General features: G+C 41.9%; 1 protein-coding gene across 1 annotated transcript in view; it reads left to right on the top strand.

Annotated features, from left to right (window-relative positions):
- DEPTOR (DEP domain containing MTOR interacting protein) overlaps positions 1-3,184 on the top strand; it is a 70,765-nt gene extending 67,581 nt beyond the window's left edge. The window contains exon 10 of the mRNA XM_075214007.1: positions 1,255-3,184. Within this exon, the coding sequence (XP_075070108.1) occupies positions 1,255-1,386 (132 nt within the window). The 3' untranslated portion in view covers positions 1,387-3,184. The remainder of the gene's footprint in view (positions 1-1,254) is intronic.
- The last annotated feature ends 21,897 nt before the right edge of the window (positions 3,185-25,081 follow it).

A 25,081-nucleotide genomic window follows, 5' to 3' on the forward strand; every position in this document is an offset into this window, starting at 1 on the left:
AACCATAGTTGTGCTCCACTATAATACTATGCAAGTTTCGTCTGGGACCATCGTATGGCATTAGGAAAATTATTAGCATTCATTTGTAAAACATCTTACCCACTGGAATCTTTAATTTCACTTAAATTATAAAAACATAAGTATTGTTTCGATCTGGTGATTTGTTCAGATGGAAATAGTGGTTGCTGGTCCCCACACCAGCTCCATTCTCCTGTTTCCTCCAATCTTCTGTTTACAAACATCCTCTCAGTGGTCAATATCTATCTAAATAGAATTATATTTCTTACATAAAAGCATGGGACTATAAAGCACCAATTTATAAAGGAGACAATAAAACACACTGATGCCTCTTACGAGGGAGTGTTTCGGAATTGTATTTTATTTAATCTTGCACCTTCTAGTTTTTTTTTTCTCTCTAAATGACAAACCGCAAAAGTGCAAACGCTGCTTTGGGAGACTTCACGCCAGGATATAGTGAATTGATTAACCATTTGGTGTTAACTTTGTTTCATATAGAGATGTATTTCATACCACGGTCTTCCTATATGAGGAGTCTCAAATCACTACACTGTGCTGCTGGAGGACTCTGCTCCTTCCACTATATAACTCTGTGGCTTTCTGCTGCCTCCATTCCCCTGGTCACATCATGTCACTGTCCCTGTCACATGCAGCCCTGTCCTCACTAACACATCACTCATCTCCTGATATACTCTGTGCTGCTGAGGACCCTACTCTTTCCACTATATAACTCTCAGTCTGTGGCTTCCTGTTGCCTCCATTCCCCTCCTCACATCATGTCACTGGCCCTGTCCTGTGACTGCGTTAGTGAGGATTGGTCAGGTCACTGGCTCCCTCAGGATCATCTCATCTCTGTGACCATTCCTACAATCTGATTGGCTACAGGTTGTAATGTCCCCGCCCCCTTCAAAACTAACGACAGCCCAGATGAGTAGGAGATGAGGGATTGAAAACAATAAGACGCTCAGACCCTAATCTAATGCACCATAATAAATGCTTATTTTGTTTGTGGCAAAGTCTAAATGAGTTGATTTTATAATGTTTGCAGTGATTGTATTTTGTATGTATTATTATATATTATTATATGTATCTTTTTGCACAAGCTAAACCTGTACATACAGCAGAGTGACCGAGCACAGGCCGGAAAGTGAATCATTTTAAATTGTTTGAATATTTTTTTGCCTCAGGAGGAAAATGAACCTGATATACTGATATTTTGTCTAATTTTGCTTCCAGACCTGCCAGTTTGTGGTGTCTGTAAACGGCCTCAACGTCCTACAGTGCGAGTTCAGAGCGGTCAGTAACCTCATTCTTACCGGCCCACGGACAATTGTTATGGAAGTAATGGAGGAAGTCAAGTCGTCTTGAAGGGGAAGTCGGCAGCGGGATGTGTCTGGCTAAGCGACTGTTAACCAAAGCTAAACCAACACAATCACAAGAGAAACCAGTAGCTATATGTACTGTAATAATTACATGTGTGGAACTACAATGTATATTAAATACATTTTAATAAAAAAAAAGCAAAAAAAAATAAAAGTGCCATTAAAGAATCACAGTGATGTTGTTAGATTGTTAGTATCATATGTAGAATGTAGACGTCTTAATATAGTGTTTTATTCACTACAGCCATAAGCTAGAGTAGAGGAAAAATACTTGAATCAAACCGTACACAACTGATTGTATTACAGTGTTTGAGATATAAATGTCGTTTTTTTTTTTTGGTTTTTTTTTACACAAAAGGAAATCTTTTTTTTTTTTGTTGCCAATAATACATTTTTGCATAAGATTGTATCTTGGTACATGTTTGTTAACCTGTAAAAGCAAATTTGCATAATATAATGTGTAGCATTTTTCTTTTAAAGGGAAATAAAAGTGAGGTTTTATATTAAGTATAAAAATGTGACTATTCAGATATATTTAGTTTCATGTTTTTGCTGCAAGATAATATGTATACGTGCGTGCATGTATATATACGTGTGTGTGTATGTATGTGTGTGTATATATATATATATATATATATATATATATAAATATACGATAATATTATAACAAGAAAGGCATTTAAAGAGGCACTGGCAGGACTTATATAATGTGAACAAAGTGAAAAAATGGTTTCAAGATTCTGGCCCTACATGAATCTCTATTTATTGATTGTTTCTGATGAGCAGACAATCAGCAGGCAAAATAATAATCGGGTACCATTATTTGAAAGAGGGGACTTCCCTTTATCATACGAGGGTACCCCCAGTTTTCTAAGATTCTCCCCCCTATCCCTGGTATTTCCCATTGGTTTTAATAGACTGCATGTACATGGGTCACGGTGGGAAGTGATCTGTGGGTTTTCTTAACCCTTTAAATCCAGAGGGCGATTGGGACTCATCCTTGGCTCTGTAGCGGGTCCTCTAGAGGACACCTCCTACCCGTCCTTAATACTTCAGGGGTTCAAGTGCCGTGGGTGCCTCTTTTGACGCATTCTTGTGTATTTGTCCGCTTGGCGAGTACCCAGGCAGCTGTCTCGGATCACTATGGTGTGCCATAATTCGGCTCCATATATACAGATATAACAGTGCCATGTATGTAGCTGCGCATTTGTCTGCACAAGAAGAACTTTGTTTTGTATGCAAACTTGATTTGAGGTTTTATATCAGGAGTGTGTGAGGCCGTCAGCCTTTTATGGGCCTATTTGTGTTACAAAGGGTAATTGCTTATAAGAATTATATGCACACGGAAATAGTCGCTATTGCCTTGGCCATGTAACGCCCGGAGACTCTCACCGCTCTCTCTTGAAGTGGAGCTGTCGTCTACGCACAGCAGAGGCCGCCGTCTGGTGGACGCTATATTAACGGAAACGCAGCCTATCAATTTTATGAGGCCCTTTGTGATGTCACCAGTTCCTGGACAACGACTGCCCCCGTTGTGTGTAGGCCATAGGTACACCTTATAACCCCCCTCCTCCCCCCCAAAAATATATATAATCTAATTTTATCTTTTTTGTGTGTTTTGTGGGTGTTTTTATTGTTTCTTTGTTTTAATAAATGTTTGCAATACTTGACACACTCCTGCAAGGGAGTAGGAATATTTAATATGACTTAATGTTTTATGAAAAATCAATCACACTGTTTTGTAAGAAAACCTGAACCCCGTAATAAAGGTATTGCCAAAATCATCCATTTTTTTTTTCTTCTTGCAAATGTTCAGTGGTATCCAGTACCTTTTAATCTGTCTTTTATATAAATCTGTCTATAATACTAATCAATGTTCAGGAGAAGCCAGATCGTTTATCCCCTTGTCAGGATTTTTTTATATATAAATATCAGCAGTGACATCTGAATGTTCCTTTGCAAATAAATTTTATTTAGTACCGTCTACAAAATAATAGCTAGAATATGATTGGTTGCTATAGGCAACATCCCCACTTTTGCAAACCCGCAGCTTAGTAAATCTAGCCCTATGTCTGCAGGTGATAGGTCTTCTAAAGCTCTTTAATTATTATAGCAATGAATTGAGCACATAAACAGTGATCAGTGGCACAATTCTAAACAACATAATATATAAATAAATATGAAATAATGAGTATAAACAGAATAAAATAAAAAAAATTGATCATTTTAAATAACATTTTCTTTGAATTTCAAAAACAGCAGTACTATTATTTTTTTAAATGTTAAAGAGGGGCTGATAGGTAATTGGAAGGAGTGTGGTACCGGATGATGTGAGGAGTGGGAGGATCAGACGGGTTGTAGATTACAATTTTACTTAGAGCTTTAAGCTGGGCACACACATTTCACATTTCTCTCAATGTGATATCCTTAACGATTTTGCCAACTATTAAAAAAAAAAAAAGTCGATTTACAAGATTTACCTTCAGATCTGTGCACTTCATCTGCCATAACCATCGGCTGAAAAGATGGTGACTCCGCACACTCCATAGAGATCTATGGACACTGCCGGTCCTGAGTACATACACACTGCAGGATTGGAACGACATTGTTCCATCGTTGAACAACATTTTTAGTCCGGTTTGAAAATCAAATGAAACGATACGATGTGCTTTGTAAAAGTTATCGTTCATCGTTGGAGCATACATACTAATATGATATCAGGCCAAATGGTTGTTTATCGTGTGATTGACCCGATAATCGTCTGAAAGCCCTCCCAGGGCGTCAAGCCCCGGACAACACTAGGAGAACAATTGACCTGATACACACAATTCACAGGGGTAAGCTCCCCTCCCTCCTTATGTCATTAGAAGCTGAGAAGGCGTTCGACCGCATCTCCTGGTCGTTTATGGTTGGGGTGCTGGGAGCGATGGGTTTCTCTGGCAAATTTATGACTGCCATCTCAGCCTTGTACCGCTCCCCATCGGCCACAGTCTCTGCAAATGGTCTGACCTCGGTCCCCTTCCAATGGCACACGGCAGGGCTGCCCCCTCTCCCCGCTCATTTTTGCCCTTATCATAGAGCCATTAGCAGCTAGAATCCGGGCTAACCAGCAGATACTAGGCATCCCGGTGGGTAGCTCTTTTCATAAGATAGCATTATATGCGGATGACGTCCTGTTAACTATTGCTCACCCAAATCTTTCCGTTCCTCCTCTTGTAGACAAATTAAATCTCTACGGCCACTTCTCAGGATATAAAGTTAACACTGACAAGACAGAAGTCTTAGACTTTTATGTTTCCTCAGCAGACAAGGTGTCTTTAGAAAGTTCCTTCCCATTTAACTGGCGGCTTCAAAAACTCAAGTACCTTGGGGTATACTTGACTAAGCAACTTCACCAGCTTTTTCAGGCCAACTTCCCTCGCATCCTTGCTCAAATTAAGTCGGATCTTGTTTCGTGGTCGCAATTATACATCTCCTGGATAGGTCGTATTAATGCGGTCAAGATGAACATACTCCCTAGACTCCTCTACCTTTTTCAAACCCTCCCCATCCGGGTCCCCCCTACGTTTTCAAGTTTCTCCATTTCCATGTATCTAAATTCATCTGGGCAGGTAAGCGCCCCCGAGTCCGTTTCAAGCTTTTACAGAGAGCCCCGCGGGGAGGGGGACTGGGAATCCCTGATTTTCGACGCTATTACCTCTCCGCTCAGCTTGCTCAATGTGTTCTGTGGTGTAGTTTAACTCCCTCCAGGGTCTGGGTCGAGATCGAGGCTGAGAGTCTGGGTATGCTTTCCCTATCTAATCTCCTATGGCTCCCACGGGCTCGTCGACCAAAACGTGTCTCCCTTTATCCGGTCATTACTCATTCCCTGGCGGTCTGGGACTCATGCTCTCAGAAATCTGGCCTCTCCCCCCATCCCTCTCCCCTAATTCCTTTGTTTAACTCCTCAGACTTCGCTCCAGGCCTTACTCCTAAAGCATTCTCCTTGTGGACCTCACAAGGGGCCCGTTTCTTAAACGATCTCACCTCTACGGCTGTGTTCCCCTCATTTTCTGACATCCAATCGCAATTAAATATTCCCACTAAATTATTCTACCAATTCCTCCAGCTCCGCCATTTTCACCATACTGCCAAAACTCGCCTCTCCTCCCGTCCCCTTACCACATTTGAACATCTTTGTCTCCGTCAGTCCTCCACGAAAGGCCTTATTTCAACATTATATTATGAACTCGCCCCACCTTCCTCAGACCTTAGAGTTTCGCATGAACTGGCCTGGGAACGTGACCTTGGTGAAGTTCTTTTGAGCGAGGAATGGTCGGAGATTTATGAGAATGCTGCCTCCAGCTCAATCTGCGTTAAAATAAAAGAGAATGTCTATAAGGTATTGTACCGATGGTACTACGTTCCCTCCCGGATCCATAAAATTCTTCCAGACTCTTCTGATCGCTGTTGGCGCGGGTGCTCCCATGAGGGTAACTTTATCCATATATGGTGGACTTGTCCTAAACTCTCAAACTTCTGGGCCGAGATTAAACACCTGATCCAATCGATTCTCCAGATAGCGATACCATTAGAGCCTAAATTTTTTCTTTTGCCCTTGGGAGCACCAGCGGCGACTCGACATGAGAATAAGTTAGCTAGGCATATCTTATCGGCAGCTACCTGCCAAATAGCAGCAGACTGGAGGCAGCAATCTCCACCTTCGCTTCAGGCCGTTATTAACAGAGTTTGGCAGGTTCAGCGCCTGGAATACATGACCAGCATTATCAATAGGACATCAAGATCGTTCACTAAGGTATGGAGCCCATGGCTCTCGTTTTTTCAGGCTTACTCCCCTTTCACTTGACTTTACACCTACATATATCCGTCCTCTTTTTGAGAACCCCTTTCTTCCTTTACTTTTCTGCTCTGTTCTAGTCTCTCTTCTCCTCTCTCCCTGCGTTATGCCCTCCTCTTTCGCGGCATTTCGCTCTCTCCCTTACATCTTTTAAAAAAAAAATTTTGGTCATTCTTTATACACGTAATTTGACCTCCTTGCACTGATTTTTTACGATATTCTGTTGATTTTATATCATGTTTTATGTGATGTGGTTTTTTTTTCTTGCTGACACTGCATATCGGTTTTGTTTGTTATTTGACCTTCCAAAAATAAAAATTTAAAAAAAAAAAAAAAAAAATCGTCTGAAAGCCCTGTAGTGTGTGCATAGCCGTGGCTTGTACCCAGCATGGGAGTTGTATTGATACCAGCACTGAAATGTAGTGATCACATTGTTAGCCTGTGCCAGCGATGTATTTCATGGATAAAATATACCAGGTACGATTAATGAAAGCATTCCTACTTAATGGTGTATTTTGTGGTTTGCTATTGTGTGTTTATTTTGTGTAGTTGTTATCTGTGTGTATATTTATCTTCAGTGAATATTTGTTTGTTACTTGTGTCTTTAAAGTGTAAACTAGTCTATTATAAAATATATATAACCCCCCCCCCCCCCCCCCCTGACTATCAATCCTTATGGATATTTAAAGTCATCTTGGATTGGAGTTGTTATTTCCTTTAGTCTCTAATATAGTTTTATAGTGTTTTAATCTGTTTTGAAACTTTATGCTAACTGTCTCTGTACTTAACAAATACTCTTTTACAGACGTTATGATTGTTTATTGTCTTTTTCTGGACATCTCTCAATTCATCCTTTTAAACCAGGAACAAATGGTTTACAGTAGAGATTGATCTTACAATAGAGTCTTTTACTCGTAATAAAAAGTTTCAGAGACGCTTTTACATGTTGTTTAGTGTTGTGGTGTTAGATGATTGTCTCACATCTCTTTTGGCATTTCCTGTGGCTTTCTGACAATTTACTTATTTGTTTGGGGGAATGGGTAACCTACATCGTTTTAACATATATCATAGAATACTAAATAATCATGATTATTTCTAAGAACTGAAGGCTGCTTCACTAAAAAAATTAAAGGTACGTTGCCAATATAAATGTAGGGCTACATTTAAGGTCAAGTGGTAGTGGGTCAAGGTTTGGTCAAACGTTTAAACACCACCCTCGGCCTGTGGGCAGGCGGTTATTATCCTTAGATGGGCACCAGGACCAGATAACTGCCTTATGCTCTACTGAAGTCCACGTAGAACTGTTGTCCACCTTAGAAGAAGGTAACATACTGTTCCTGGGCACAGATAAGAGCATGGACATCTGTCTCCTGCACACAGCAGCCCTTCATCGGCCAACGCACTGGTGTTATTAAGAGAATAGAATGGAACTGGGGGCTTCATCTAAAACTTCACCCTGAATGTTACAACACAGAACTAAGGCCTTGTGCAATCAACTTGCAAGGTGAAGAACTGAAGTACTTATAAGGGGAAAATTTCTGGCCTATATTTCAGGGTTCAGCTTCATTCTTCGTTGCAGTGCAACATGGTTTTTTTCAAGGTGCAAATTGCACTTCAGGACCCAGAGTCTGAATCATTGACAGCAGTAACAGCCTTCCATGAATTTGTGTTATTGGTCGGCAAATACAAATTGCATGAATTTACATTTGCAGACCAATAACACAACACAGAGAAGGGAGGACACAATATGCATATAGATGATATACAATGCTACCTCTTTATACCACCAGGTACATTCAGTGCAAACATCCGCAGCATGACCTTCCTTCCTCTACTGTCAGAGATTTTATAGTATCACAATTTTATGGAAAAGGTCTCCAATATAGTCATGTGGCTGCTCAATACCTAAACAGGCTGAGGATCTTCTTATCCCTGCAGTAATTGTGACATGGATTATTATATAGGAGAATTCTCCAAACAATGATCTCTTGGGAAACATCTGAAGTAGGATTAAATAACTTCAGACCACAATTTAACAGAATGAGGATATACACTCTTATCTGGTTTACGTCCATTGATAGGACATTGCTGTTTGCTACGTTCCCAGAAGGTTATAGCACCAGGAACAGACTTTGATGAATATTTGCCACATCTTTCCTTTTAAATCAGTACTGAGGGGTATATTTACTAAACTGCGGATTTGAAAAAGTGGAGATGTTGCCTATAGCAACATCTCCACTTTTTTAAGCCCGCAGTTTAGTAAATATACCCCCTGAGTGTGCAGACCATGCCGGTCTCATAATAATCTATTGATTCACTATAATGAAGTTCGTTCACTCCGCATTCATCTTCCAGAGAGAGTAGCGAAGACTTAAACTAAGTTATTGCTTGTGCAATCGCTCCTCACTTTCTGTTCTACAAGACTGTCTTCTGCTGCCATCCACATTGTAAGACGGAACAAGTGGATGCTCTTCTTATTGTAAAGTAAGGCATTCAAAAGATATTGCACGTGCTTTCCTATTTCAAGGAGTAACTTCTGAAAGTCTGTATAAATAGATCAGTTTGAATAGCTTAGGAAGTATTACATACACTGCAGAAAGCTGCCTGATTTATGTGGGAATCGTTACTGTTTGGTATGTTCAGTCGAATTAACGAAAGTAAACATACTGTTTGTTTTGGCAACGTTATAATCTAGAGAACAGCCAGTGATTATGGTACGTTCACAGTGTTTATTTGTTTTCTGTAAAGTATGTACTTTGTTTGTAGAACAGTTTTGAAGATAAGGGATATGGGTTGGTGTCGGACGGATATTAGGGTTTTTACAGCTGACCAAAATTCAGTGTTAACCTTTTAATATGCGTTTGGAGCACATTTCTGTATTCAATCTCCTACTGCCAGTTATGCTCCTAGTGGGTGGGGATAGAACCATCTGTAGCCAATTGGAATTGTTGAATGCTCACAGCAGCATGGAGTCTTTCAGAGGATTTGTGTGCAGATCTTGAGGGAGGCAGTAAGTGTCTAAAGCTAGGTACACACTACAGGGCTTTGTCCAATAATCGGCTCAATCAACCGACATACGACCGCTCGTTCAAAAGTCGGGTCAGTGTGTGTAGTGACACGATGGTCGAAAGTCTGCCCAAATGGACGATTGTCGCCTCATTTGGTTGGTCGTACCGTTAAATATTTTCGTTCCAATCTCGTTTCCGTTATGTAGTGTGTATAAACTTCCGACCGATGTGTACGAAATTACAATCATTGCTCACGACAACATGGCTGTAAAAAGTCGCTAAAGGGAAGTCCGCTTTATCTTCTAAAACAAGGCTAGTGTGTATGCAGTCTATGGACCGAGCGATCGGACAATCGATCGCATGTAAAATCGATCGACAAGTTGGTGGAATATTCTGTAGTGTGTACCCAGCTTAAGCCGGGGTTCATATGATAAGACCAGTGTGATGATGTGAGGAGGGGGAATGGAGGTTAGCAGGGGGTACAGATTGTGGTAATGAATGGAGCAGCAGAGTAGTGATTGACAGGCTTTTGACATGGGAAGACTTTGGTGTCAATCACACATCTATATGAAACCTGTTAGCAATGCAGCATTAAGGGTCAGTGTAGGAATTGAACCACCCGTTCCTCTGGTAATTGGCACTGGCTCCATTGGGGCGCAGAGTTTAATGTCCTTTCTTGTTCTCACCAGTGAATCCCACAAGGTGACTTGGAATGTGCTGGTCGCATGTTATCACCATAAAAGGTACCAGGAAGCTTATGCTAAATAAACAAACAGGTTACCAGGAGACAAAACAAGCCGAAATCCAAGGTAAAGTCAAAGAGCCAGGGTCAGACAGCGGTAGGGCGTGCAATAAAACATTTTTTGCCTTCGATGGACTTGCAACACAAACATCTCCAGACCTTTTCAGACAACTGGATGGTAGTGGCATTTATAACCAGACAAGGAGGCACCGAGAGCAAAGCCACGATGACAGAGGTATCAACAATCATGTTATGCTCAGAGACACTACATTAGAGGGAATAAATGCTCTAACGGACATTGGGGCTTCAAACTGGGTTTGTGCTTCCTTCTTTTCCAAACATTGCATGCTCACTGAAGAAGGTCATTGGAGACGCAGAAGAGGTTATAAAGGTTCTTCCGTTCTGCCTTAGTTGGCCGTGACATAGGAGATTCTCTTAGAACATCCTCGGTCTCTAACCTCTACGGACTGAATCTTGTTAGGCTCTAGTATCAGAATCGTTTGAACCCTTCCATGAAGTTTCACCTAAATGGCTCACACCCAAGGTACTATTACTGGTGGCAATTATATCTGCTAGAAGACTGGGAGAACATCAGGCTTCATGGTGTAGGAAACCATTTTTTAACGCAGATAAAGTAGTGCTACGCGACAATTCTGAATTTTAATATACTCTTGCAAGGTGGATTTGAGAAGTCATTTTACAGGTTTATAAGAAGAATGGGCGTGAGGTGCCAAAGGTTTTTAGACCTTCTGGGGGTGTCAAATTTTGCTTCTGTCTCTACTCCGCTGATAAAGGATTAACCCATTCATGAGGACTGTCGTGGGGTAATTTAAATAATCGGTGAGTATACTTTGCTCTTTTCCAGCAAGCGTTTAAAAATGAAATCTGAACTCACGACGCTGGGCAATCCAACGCATTCTCTGGAACTAACTAACATCAGGAGCTTGAACAGTTAACAGAGATGCAACAAGAAATAAAAAGGCTGCATGTTTTATAACGTGTATGACAGATGATGGCTCAGGGGGTAATGCTCCTTACCCCCGAGGGGCAGGTCCCCCCCTCTGCCTGCAAGCAGAAAATTCAAAGCCATTGACAAAACTGTTCTGATTACAGATAACTGAGACGGATATTGGTTAAAGCAAAAGTAGTTTATTTACTGTATTAGTGTCTCCTTCGGCACATGGGTAGGCCCTAGCCCCTTATATGCACATAATTATAAACACACATTTAAAAGGTCCCACATTTTCTCATCTGTATGAAATAAATTTGTGAATTTACAAACAGGCTTCCGGCCAGGGCTGCGTAACTTGTCTTTTCCTGATATTGAAAATCTGACATATGGAAACTTACACGGCTAAGGGGAAACCATCCCTGCTTTGATCATGAGTGTTAACGTCCAGTCGTCCTCCTGTCATGGATAAAGTTTATTTTCAGGGATGCGAATTATTTTCTGCACATACCAGGATGATACGTCAGGATACACTAGGCCAGGGGTGTCCAACCTTTTAGCTTCCCTGGGCCACATTGGAAGGTGACAAGTTGTTTTGGGCCGCACATAAAACACAACTAGCACTAATGATAGCTGATCATCCAAAAAAAACATAGAAAACATTGCTAATGCTCCTTGTTGTTGCTCAGTGCTTCAATGACATGCTAATGGCTGCTGTCAAACATCAAGTGATATTGTTACAACATTTTATGAAGGGCCTCAATACAGCAGTCATTAAGACAGGAAGATAAGGTCCGTGATGCTCCAAGACCAGGTGAGTTTATGCACTGGTCAGCGTCCCTTGAAATAATAAAAAAAACAAACTTAACTTACCCTTTAATCGGCTTGTTCTCTGATCCTCTTCTCTTGTTTTTCTGTTTCACTGCTGCTGATAGTTCACGCGGGTGACTCCTATGTGCTGTGCTCCGTAATGGATGTCGGACGTGATGACGTCACGCCCGACATTCACTGCGAGCGCCGCACGGAGGAGGAGACCAGGGAGGGAGCGCGTGACCACAAGGTAAGTATTTTCTTATCTTTTTCTTTTTTTGCAGGATTTTTTTTTTCATTAACAGCGCTGCCCCCTTATCACAACCAAAACTCCTGCTGGGCCACATTTACAGGCATTCTGGGCCGCCGCTGGTTGGACAACCCTGCACTAGGCCATTCTACTAATTGTATAATACACACTTTCTCTAAGACGGGATAGAACATATCGTTCTTCAAAACAGATTCAGTTAAGTATAAACACACCCTGTATTCCAGGTATATTATTCAGTTTTGTAACACAGATATTGTTATACTTAAATGTCCTAAAGTGGTAATTTATTGATTTTTTTTCTAATATTGCAATAGATAAGAAATAGAGTTGGGTAATGACAATAAATATATGATATGCGTAAAAAACCCCAATTTAGGTATTTTAATAGCCAGGGCCTCATAATGGTGAAAAAAATCATTACCCTGTGATAAAGGAGATTTATTTTCCGCCCATTTTTGGGACTTTGTCACTATCACACTGGGGGGGAATGGACCACCTGCTTGTAGTTGTTGCTACTGACCAAAGAGGCGCCAAGTTTAACACCCCCCCGGAGTTCACCAGGCACTCCCACAATGAGGTTTGGTCTTGCAAGTCGCAGCTCACAGAGCTAGTCGCTAGCGTGGTAATTTAACTCGCAGGGCATAGTGGATAAGCCGGATCAGAACCAGAAGATGCAAATAAAGCCAATATGTGAAGCAGTAGAATGGTCAGGGTAGCTGAAGTCTAACCAGGAGATCCAAACAGAACCAGGACGTCAGGCAAAGGATTGGTCAGGAACAAGCAAAGTCAGCACCAGGAATTCCAATATAGGGAAAGGAACAGACTTCAGAAGCGATCCAATAGTCTGGCACTGGATCAGTGCCAGAACCTGCCTTATATAGGCTGCCAAGAGGCAGTTCCGCAGGTCAGTGAAGCCACACTGACTGCCGATATGTTTTTTAAAAGTTTGGCGTGCACCGACGGGAGCAGAAGGAGTCCGTCCCTGCGGAAAACGAAGAGCGTGGGGATGTCACCCAACAGACTTGAATTTACCAGTTTGCAAAATACAGCCCCATATACATCCATTTAGACTCCATGTAGACTTTTTAGACCCCAAGCTTCATTTTGGAGAGTAATAATATCCTCTAAACTAATAAGAGGAGAATAAGCCGAAGCCACACACACAAAGAATTACTTGGCACAACAGTCAGTCACCTCATGAGATTTAACCAGGAGTGTGAGCAGTATATGTGATCAGAGGGTAACACAATAGGTGAATAAGGTTTATTAAATTCTAGCTAATCAGATTCTAGCTATCATTTGTCTAGTACATTCTATAGCTAGAATCTGATTGGTTGCTACGGACAATACCTCCACTTTTCCTTTTAAGAAAGTTTATGTTCCCAATGAACATATTCAGCTACAAGGGGAGAAGCCAACTTAATTTCACAAACAATTATCATTTAATAAAGGATATATATATATATATATACTGTATATATAGTAAGAAAATTATCCTTGAACTAAACTATATTTTCAAGTGTCCACCCCATAATATTAAATATTACTGAATATATATTACCAGACATGATCATCAACTATATCAATTCCCACTCATTATACCAACCATAAAGTCTAGTTTCTTGAAATAAACTCCTGAATTTGTGGATAGGCTGAGTAAATTTGATTAAAATTTATATTCTATAACCCTGATGTACATATGCAGATTTTTCTATGTGACTCAGATATGTCACCTATTATATATAACCTATTGTTTTGTTACCATGAAATATCAATAACATATTGGTTACAGGAAATGAATATTCTGCTGAGACACTGCATTTATACAGAGACCATCTCGTAGGGGAGGACTCGGTTTTACTAATTTTAAGAGATATTCAGGCGGATTCAATGAACATCGATTTTTACAGAAATCTCGGTTGATTTTTCCTCACACCCCATAGAGGGGTGAGGAAAAATGAGGGGATATTTGTACCATAGTAGCTAGAGATGGGCGGGTCCGATTCCCCGAGAAGCGAACCCACCTGAACTTTGGGTATCCGAGTACCGAGCTGAGTAGCTCGGTACTCTCCCGCCCGCTCCGAATCCAAATCGAGGCCGAACGTCATCGTGACGTCGTCGGATCTCGGGGCTCGGTTCTCGCGATACTTCAACTTTATAAATACACGCCTCCACAGCAATCCATCACCATTTGACAGAGGGAGAGAGCAGGGTGTAGTCACAGGCTGCTTAGAGTAGGGACAGAGAATCCAATATTCTGATTCCAATTGCTGTAACAAAAATCGCTAGAGAAGAGAGGAGGATAGAGGTTTTTTTTTTTTTTTAATATTTGGCACTACCCAGTGCTTTTGGGGTGTCCCCCATAATTGTGCATAAATATTGCTGGCTGTCAAAATTACTATCTGTCAGCAGTATCTACCAAATAATTTTTAGCACTCCTCAGTGCTTTTGGGGTGTCCCCCATAATTGTGCATAATTATTTCTGGCTGTCAAAAGTCATATCTGTCAGCAGTATCTACCAAATAATTTTTAGCACTCCCCAGTGCTTTTGGGGTGTCCCCCATAATTGTGCATAAATATTTTTGGCTGTCAAAAGTCATATCTATCAGCAGTATCTACCAAATAATTTTTAGCACTCCCCAGTGCTTTTGGGATGTCCCCCATAATTGTGCATAAATATTTCTGGCTGTCAAAAGTCATATCTGTCAGCAGTATCTACCAAATAATTTTTAGCACAACCCAGTGCTTTTGGAGTGTCCCCCATAATTGTGCATAAATATTTCTGGCTGTCAAAAGTCATATCTGTCAGCAGTATCTACCAAATAATTTTTAGCTCTCCCCAGTGCTTTTGGGGTGTTCCCCATAATTGTGCATAAATATTTCTGGCTGTCAAAAGTCATATCTGTCAGCAGTATCTTACCAAATATTTTTTACCACTACAAGTGCTTTGCGCTTAGAATGGATTCAAAGCAGTCCACATATGATCAGAATGAGCAACCAGGTTCTGTCACCAGTCCTGATGTTAGTGTTCCCAGTATGTCATCTGGGCAAGCCGATGTCAAACTACACAGTGTTTCGAAATCAGTCCAAAAAACAAAAACCCCCAAAAAATGTACTGTGTTGAAGCAAAAAGGAAGTGTTACTGAGCAAAAGTTAAGTGCCGATAAAAAAAAAATTGCCAACATGCCATTCTACACACGCAGTGGCAAATAGAGAATGAGGCCTTCACCTTTGGCTATTAGTGGCAGATCCCAAAAAGTTACCGAGCCTACAATTGGTGCACAACTACTGTTACGCGTCAAAGCCGAGCTGCAAGATAACAGTAAGGCATTAGAGGATAATGTTTGCTCTGATTCACAAATGACACCAATCCCTGTGGAGAGTGCATCCAACAGTGGGATGTCTAATCGTGAGCATTCTGTTAGTGTACCCATAAAGAAGGGCCCTTTCAGCAGTTCTGCTGATGTGTACCTGAACAGCCCGAGTCTAGCCGGTGATACACAAATTGAGGATGCCACTTTGGAAATAGAAGAGGATGAGGGGGAGATTTGTGGAGGTGACGAGGGCGCTAATGAGGATGTTGATGATTATGATGCAGACAGATACCAAATTGCCTTTATCAATTTCTATTTATATCCTAGATTATATAACTGCTGAATAGTTTTCTATTTTACTCCTAGTGGAGAGGGCATCTGATGCAGACAGATACCAAACTGCCTTTGTCCATTTCTTTGTATATTCGAATTTCTAGCTCTACAGTCTATGAGGCTGCTTTTTTTTCTATTTTACTACAAGTGGATGGGTGGGGGGGGGGGGGGTCTGATGCAGACAGATACCAAACTGCCTTTGTCCATTTCTTCGTATATTCGAATTTCTAGTTCTACAGTCTATGCAGGCTGCTTTTTTTTCTATTTTAATACAAGTGGATGGGGGGGGGGGAGTCTGATGCAGACAGATACCAAACTTCCTTTGTCCATTTCTTTGTATATTCTAATTTCTAGTTCCACAGTCTGTGCAGGCTGCTTTTTTTATATTCAACTACAAGTGGAGGGCGGGGGCATAGATAGCCACCAAACTGCCGTGGTCCATTTAATTTTACTTTCTAGTTCCACAGTCTGTGCAGGCTGCTTTTTTTTTATTTAACTACGAGTGGAGGGCGGGGGGGGGGGGGGGGGGGCATAGAGAGCCACCAAACTACCGTGGTCCATTTAATTTTACTTTCTAGTTCCACAGTCTGTGCAGGCTTTTTTTTTTTTTATTCAACTACAAGTGGAGGGTGTAATATACACCCAAAGACGATGGCTACATTGCCAATAATCAAAGATGGAGGAGGTAGACAACCAGGTTTGTCTGTATAATTTGCAGACAAGTGTTCAAATTAAGGACGGCCTACCAGGGATTAAACTGTTTTTTTCATAATTTATTATCTTTAGAATTACCTCACTTATCTAAGAAACTGGTGGAACACTAAATTAGGTTATTTTAGACCCCCAAAAATTGTATTTTTTTCAAAAATAGCAAAACAAAACCAAACAAAACCAAAACACGCAAGGGCGGTTTTGCAAAACCAAAACCAAAACCAAAACACGAAGGTAATCCAGATCCAAAAACAAACCCAAAACACGGGGGTCAGTGACCATATCTAATAGTAACTGTAAAAATGCGCAGCTGCATGTGGATCAAGCTTGGCACGCCCTTACTGTATATTGGCTACGTGTATACGTCCAATCTGCTCCCCATTCTGGGCATGGTAATGTAGGCAGTAATAAGGGTCCTTTGCACTCAAAAATTAATTGGCTGTTACTGTGCGGCAGTGATTTTTTACGCAAAAACTGCACATTTGCGTTCCATAATGACGTTAGCAACTAGTGAATTTGTATTGTTTTCTCATGCACAGTGGTTTAGCTCCCCAGAAAGTACCTGTGTCTTCACTCAGTACAGACATTGGGTGCTCTTTATTAACGTGTTCTGAGATATGTATTTAAAAAAATGTATTAGTATCCTTTACCTATACATGCCAAACTTTGCAACATTTTTTACTGCACTTTAAGAAAAGAAAAAAAAAAGTTAATGTACGTCGATATACCCCCTTTCTGCGTGTTATGTCACTATGAAAGAGACATGTCTTCACGTACATCCTTTTGTATGTAAGATTTTACTGTATAGAATTATGTCTTGTATATGGTGACCTCTAGTGGTTAACATTGTTCAGGACAAGCAGAGGCAAATTTTTCTACAATTTCTCTCCCTTATTTGCATACTCAATATAGGCCTGAAGCAGAAAATGTATACTAGAAGAATATACTAACTGTAGTATAGTATTCCTCGCATGATAGTGAAACAATATATACATGGCATATGTTATGTGTTATTTCCAGGACACTTACAAATTTGTGCATATCCTAGCACAGAGACGCAATGGCGTTAATACGCCCCCTCCTGTCCCTCATCACATGACCTCACGTGTTTGGGTTTTGGTTTGGTTTTGGATCTGTACTATTTTGCAACAATTGCTAAAAATTCAGAAATTACATAATTTGGCTCTTATTTTATTCCTACATTATTATTAACCTCAATAACATTCATTTCCAGTCAATTTTGACATGTCACAATATTATTTTCATCCAGTTTAGGCTAAAGACTGCAGCAAGCAGGCTAGATGCTAAGCGACAGAGCAATAGCACAAACACACGGCAGTTCATAGCACTTCTAGGAAACATTGCCACACAGCAGTGACAGAAAAGAAAAGTGGTGCAAGATGGAATTGTTCTTCAGCCCTCCCACCCACATGTTGATATTGAAAATTACATGTACACTTTAGCAACCAAGTATTTCAGCAACAAGGAGTGCCACTTTTGTGGCTGAAGTGCTTGGTTAGTTTGGTCCCCCACAACTAAAATGTTGTGCTAACTCATCTGCATCACCACTGGGTCTCTTGGGAAAGTTTTTTCCTTGCAGCACTTGCATGAGAAACTGAAGGAGGAGATGTTGTCATGTCACATAACACTTGAGCTGTCAACTTGCTCACCAGGAGCTCTTTGCATCTCTTGAGATCTGTTAGAAAGAAAGAGAAGTCATAGCTCTTAAACCTAGGATCATGGACAGTTGCCAAATTGTAGTGATCCGATTTCAAGATGTTGATAACTCTTGGATCCTAGTGAAGCAAATAAAGTACTTCATCTACAAGTCCGACATACTTAGCGGAATTGCTTTGTTTCATCTTCACCTTCAATCTCTCGAGCTGCTTATCCAAAAGTCTAATTAGGGAAATCACCTGACTCAAGCTAGCAGTGTCTGAACTCACTTCACAGGTGACTACTTCGAGTGGTTTCAGCACCTTGCACAACACGGAAAGTATTCTCCACTGCGCTGAACTATCATCATCATCATTTATTTATATAGCACCAGCAAATTCCGTAGCGCTTTACAATTGGGAACAAACATTAATATAACAATACTGGGTAATACATACAAACAGAGAGGTAAGAGAACCCTGCTCACAAGCTTACAATCTACAGGACAATGGGAGTTTGAAACACAAGGGTATGTGCTACATCATATTGCACACTGGACCAGCTAGAATGCAAAGGTAAAAGTACCTAGTGGGCTGTCTGTGTAGCAATGTTGGCCAGAGGGTTGTTGTCTTGTGTTAGCTGTGTAGAGGGTGGTAATAGGGGAGATTAAGATGATGGTTGAGGAATAAAATACATTTCCCCTCCTTTCCCAATGTCATGGCTTGCTGAGTCAGCATGGATGTCTTTTCGCTGTTCCTCCATCCTCTGAAGAATATAAAGGATGGAATTCCATAGACCGCATTTCCTGCACGTCACTGTCATTTTTTAAAAAGTTCTCTACCACCAAGTTGATTGTGTGAGCAAGACAGGGAATGTGATGGAATTCTCCCCGCTGTAAAGCTCTCATATTGGTGGCGTTATCAGAAATCACATATCCTGAAGACAGTCCAAGCAGGATAAACCGTGTTGCAATGACATCCCTTAGTTTTTCGAACACGTTGTCAGCGGTATGCCTCTTAGTGAAGCAGATGATACACAGAGTAGCCTGCCTCTGAAGGATCTGGTGTTGTTTGTTAGATGCTGCTGCTGTTCCTGCTGCTGAAGGTGATTTACCAATCCAGTGGGCTGTCACAGTCATATAATCTTTAGTTTGTCCAGTTCCGCTTGTCCACATATCGGTGGTTAATAGTACAGAGGGTAGAATGGCATTTTGTAGCCCAATAATTAGTTTTTCTCTAACCTCCTGGTATAGGTGAGGAATTGCTTGTCTAGTAAAATGGTGTTGAGATGGAATTTTGTAACGGAGACACAGGACCTCAATTAACTGTCTAAAACCAGCTGCATTAATGGTGGATATTGGACGCAGATTTAATACTAGCATAGTCGCCATGGCGTCTGTGATACGCTTTGCGACTGGGTGACATACTTGCTTCCTCGCAAGGGATTGTTTAACAATCAACTGTTGTATTGTTAGACTACTTGTAGTATTCTACTTGGTCTGCTTCTGTGATGAAGATCCACCCACAGTAGCAGGAGCAGCAGCAGTGGGCCTAACAGTCAAGGATTCCTCTGAGGAATCCTGGATAGAGAAGGAGTCATCTAGCCGTAGCAATTTGGATGCAGGACTAACTCCGATCACTAATGAGGATATTGGTGATGAAGTTGTTGCCTGTGCAGATTGCAGGCTAACTGAGAGCAAGGAGCTAGCTGATGCTGGACTGCTTGTTGTTACTTTTTTAGCATAAGTTTCAGATTTTCCCAAAAGCTTGCCATGAACGCGCTTCAAATGGATGAGGTTCCAGGATGGTTAAGGTCCTTACCTCTACTGACTGTGACTTTACAAATGGCTTCACAACTGTTGTCAGAATTTGGGTAAAAATAATTCCACACATAAGAGGGGGATTTTTTGTTCTTATGCCCTGGCATGACAATGGTCTTCTTCTTATCACTGGCAAGAACTGCTTCCACTGGTGCAGGACTTACATAAACATCATTCATCTTCATTAGCACCGTTGTCAGCTACACAAATATCCCCCTCATCCTGTTGTAAATCCTCAATTTCTATGTCACCAGCTACACTTGTGCTGCTCATCCACACATTTGCAGAAAAAGTGAAAGGAGGCTTCTTTATGAGTACAGCATCAGAAAGGTCAGTTTCACACATAACACTCGTGGATAAATTCTCCTCATTGATTTGTGACATTTCCGAACACACAGTTTGTTCTAATGCACCGATGTTACTCATATAATTTTTTGGCACCTCTTCTAGACTCTGAATGACAAGTTGTTGCATCGTCATGACAGACAGAAGAAGATGCCTCACTGACAGTTGCAGAACTATCACTCATAAATAAAGGCGAAAGCCAGAATCTATCCTTGCCATGGAATATGTAGAATGGCATGTTGTCAATTTTATGTTTTGTACAATAAACTTTCCCTTTATTAGTGGTGTTTTTTTCTTTACAAATGTAAAAGCTTAATTTTTTGGATTTCAGTTTGCCTGACTTAAACTCACTATGCCCTTGAGCATAGGCTTTAGTAGATGACGTTGAAGGACTAGTATCATCATGTTTGGTGCCAGCAGCTGGTTGGTGCTCCTGCTCATCTGATCAAAATCAATGAACACACACAATTTGTCCAATAATTCGAAAAAAGTGTTTAATTTTTTTCCTCAAATAATAAATGAGTACACAACTGAGTACAGTACACACAGTGAGTGTCAGGTGCTGTCCCCGCACTCACCATCGGTGCCAGGGACGGACGCCTTCCATTGCTAGGCAACAGGATGCCGTTTTCTTTCTCCAGGCCTTGCTTACTTTGCGCATGTGCAGTTTGCTCACGTCTCCGTTACCAAGCAACAGAACGCTTCTCTGTTCTTCCTGTGGGCGGTCAGCTGCTCTGGCCTTCGGCTCCACTGGAAGCATTGAAATCTAAACTGCTGTAGATGACAGGCGTCATCTAAAGCCAAGCCCCCCTGTGGTTAGCTTCAAGCCTAACATCTGTCCACCTTCTTCATTTCTATGTGGATGCCCTTGGGAAGACCTTATAGACCTGTTGCATTACCACACAATCATACAGTTCCATACTGTTTGCCTTTAGCATTGAGATATATTCTGTAATGAAACAGAATGACCAGAATCTCTAAAGATTGTACTCTTACCTCTCTCCTTACCTTCATATAGGCTGATTTATTATCTGAGCATGTTCGTTCTTTAAGAATAGCCAGACCTAGTCTACTTGAGAGAGATTGATTGACCCTGTTCATAGTCTAAGCCGTCTGTCAATGTATGTTTTCTAGTACAACTCTTTAGAATCTGAGACCATATGAGCGGTGGGGTCTTCTGAAAGGGTAGTGCATAAGTGCAATAGCCTCCCATCAGAGGTGGTAGAGGCTAATACAGTAGAGCAATTTAAACATGCTTAGGATAGACATAAAGATATCAAAGAACTAAGGATCAAATAGGGTTGGAGGTTACCATAGGTTAAAAAATGGACTAGATGGGCCAAGTGGTTCTTATCTGCCGTCAAATTCTATGTTTCTATGTTATGTTTCCGCATGGTCCGTATTTAAACCAGTCAACTGGGGCGACTTGGATGCCCTGAGAGTTTGGTCTTAACTAGGCGCCACAGGATGTAGCTCCTTGTGTAAAGTTGGGTCTTCCCATCCACTATAGGACCTATAGCCCGAAACTTTTGTGTTTACTGAGCTATACCACGTTTATGTTTAAGTCCAAATATATACATTTAGGTTATTTTATGAATATTATTTTTCTCTTTGCTCTCTAAGCCTGGTGTATGCAGTATCTGTTTGAATTTTGCGAGATCCAGCTTAGGGTAAGGTCATACTTAGGACCAGAGGAATGTCTCGTCGTGTCTGGTCAGGTATATGGAATGGAACTCAGAAGTGTCAATTATCCAGCTCTCTGGAGAACTTGCATACCTTATATATCCTCACCTGAGAGACTGCCAGAGGGGGCCAGGAATATATCGTGGTACAAAGGCATGTAGGACCCTTAGGCTCAAAGGGGGATATCTAGGTCCAGAGATCTAGATGTAACACATTTGGCGATAATCCGACTATGTACAAATCCCTGTCTTTTAAGTGAAGAGCTTATGAGAGAGACCACAGAATGAATTACTTCACCAGTTCATCATCAGATCGACAGGGTCAATCCCCTAATGTTTCCAAAGTGCATTAGAGACTTAAATAATACTAAGATAACTGTTGGCCGCATCATGACAACAGCTGAGACAAACTATATATAACTAACTAGAAGTGGATTCTGCTCATAAGAATTCTATAGTACTCAGTATAAGGAATAATAATTTATTTTTTCGCCTCCACACACAAACACACAGAAATGTATCATCTGCCTCCACTAGTCTGGTGCTCAAATCATTATTTCTACTTAAAATAGATGAACAATTTTTGCTTTAGTGGTAGAAATATTAAAAATTAATTGAACATACACTGATTTCCAAATAGCCTACCAAACATACCAAACAAGGAAAGAAAAGGGGAGATGGCCTTGTTCACTAGAGCTTACAATCTAAGGTTAGGTACACACTGAAGATTTTTTTTCAGCCAATCATCAGGCCAATCACCCGATGAACAGTTGTTCCAAAGTGCAGATTGTCGTTTCATTTGGTTGGTCGTACTGTTTAATAATCTTGTTCCAATCACCTTCCAATCACGCAGTGTATATACACTCACTATCACGATCTCCGTACAGTTTACAGAGTCATGGTGTTTTCAGCCGATGCCGGCAATGAACATGTCCTGGTGACTAAACGTAGACAGTGCTGTAGATGGAATAATTTGTTCGTTCTGAGACTGAACATTTCGTTTCAGAGTCACAGAAGCTAACGAAAATCGTTATGATATGTGGATAGCTATAACAAGGAGGTTAATCAGTGTGACACGGTGGTTGTCACCATTCCGAGTGAGATTATTCCAACACTGACTATAGCTACATAAATATTCCGAAGAACATGAGGCAGACATTAAAAAAATATACGTCACATAAAATAGTGACAGTGAGATTTCCGGTTTTAAAGCGGCAATGCCAGGACCCCCCGCCTGAATAATCCAAACTAAGAGTTTTAGGGTTAGGGTTATGGTTAGGGTTAGGATTACGGTTAGTGTTAACATTAGGGTAAGGCGCCGGGTCCTGCCATTGTCGCTTTAAAACCGGAAAACTCAGTGTCCTCATTTTATGTGACGTATATTTCAACAGTCAGCATTTTATGTAGTCGCAATCAGGGCCAACAGGCTAATCAGGCTGCAGCCTGGGGTGCTGGAGCCAGGGGGGCGCAGCGTCGCCGAGATGGTTTTTTGATGTTGTTTTTATTCTAAATGTGTCAGCCGGAGTTATCGGGACCGCCCCTGATCTAAAGGAGCGGTCCCGACTGTCACTATCACATGACAGGCAGTCTGGCAGCGATCGGTGCTAGCTGCCTGTCAGTGCGGCCGCCGGCGCTTCTTACTCTGGTCACGTGAATTCAAGACTTCCACATCTCACACAGTCACACTGACAGGCAGCTAGCAGCGATCGCTGCCAGACTGCCTGTCATACACAGCAGTGAAGAGAGGACTCCACAGCAGGCAAGTCCGTTCTAATGTCTCGGGGGGAGGGGAGGCAGATGGGCAGGTGAGATGGCTAAAGGGGGCAGATGAGGTTGCTGAAGGGGGCAGGTGAGGTTGCTGAAGAGGGCAGGTGAGGTAGCTGAAGGGCACAGGTGAGGTGGCTGAAGGGGGCAGGTGAGGTAGCTGAAGGGCACAGGTGAGGTGGCTGAAGGGGGCAGGTGAGGTAGCTGAAGGGGGCAGGTGAGGTAGCTGAAGGGGGCAGGTGAGGTAGCTGAAGGGGGCAGGTGAGGTGGCTGAAGGGGGCAGGTGAGGTTGCTGAAGAGGGCAGGTGAGGTAGCTGAAGGGCACAGGTGAGGTGGCTGAAGGGGGCAGGTGAGGTAGCTGAAGGGGGCAGGTGAGGTAGCTGAAGGGGGCAGGTGAGGTAGCTGAAGGGGGCAGGTGAGGTGGCTGAAGGGGGCAGGTGAGGTGGCTGAAGGGCGCAGGTGAGGTGGCTAAAGGGAGCAGATGAGGTTGCTGAAGGGGGCAGATGAGGTAGCTGAAGGGCACAGGTGAGGGGGCTGAAGGGGCCAGTGAGGTGGCTGAAGGGGGCAGGTGAGGTGGCTGAAGGAGGCAGGTGAGGTGGCTGAAGGGGGCAGGTGAGGTGGCTAAAGGGGCAGGTGAGGTGGCTGAAGGGGGCAGGTGAGGTGGCTGGTGGGGAGCTTCTGCTGAAATAGCCTATATTGGGGGAAGGATGGGGGGGGCGCTACTGCTGAAATAGCCTATATTGGGGGAAGGATGGGGGGTGGGGCGCTACGGCTGAAATAGCCTAGGGCGGCCAGAACCCTTGATCGGGCCCTGTTAATAGAACCCAATTAATAGGACCCGTTTCGGAAATGTTCTGTGTCTGTTTGATGGTACGTCTACATTTTTTTCATGTCGGCCTCATAGTCTTCAGATTCAGTATATTTATGTCACTGTAGTCAATGTTGGAAAAATCTGAAAGGAAAGAACGTACTCAACCTGTGTGATAGAAATGAATGAATGAATAAATATTGTGCTGTCATTCTCTAAACGACTACAGGGCCAGATGAAGAGCACAGTTCTGAAGGTAAATCGTGTCCGTGTGTATGTATGAATCACCCGACCGTTCGGACCTTCAGTCGTAGGTACAATAGTTGTAGATAACAGATTGGTCGGAAATTTCTCCAGTGTTTACCTAGCCTAAAGGTACCAAAATAAAATGTATTGAAAAGCAGATATTGGTGGATGACACAAAGTGCAGGAGGATGTAGTGAGATTGGGTAAATAAGCTGTTAAAGGCAGGTGTATGTTATATATTTACTTACATACTCTCCTAGAATGTCCAGGAGACTCCCAAATTTCAGGAAGTCCTCCCCGAAACCCAGCAGAGCTGGTCGCCCTTCTGGATTCTGCTTCATTTTCTTCTGATCACGCCAACATGGCAAAAATCATCATCACACACG

This window comes from Mixophyes fleayi, chromosome 5 (assembly GCF_038048845.1).
Source record: "Mixophyes fleayi isolate aMixFle1 chromosome 5, aMixFle1.hap1, whole genome shotgun sequence".
Lineage (NCBI taxonomy): Eukaryota > Metazoa > Chordata > Amphibia > Anura > Limnodynastidae > Mixophyes > Mixophyes fleayi.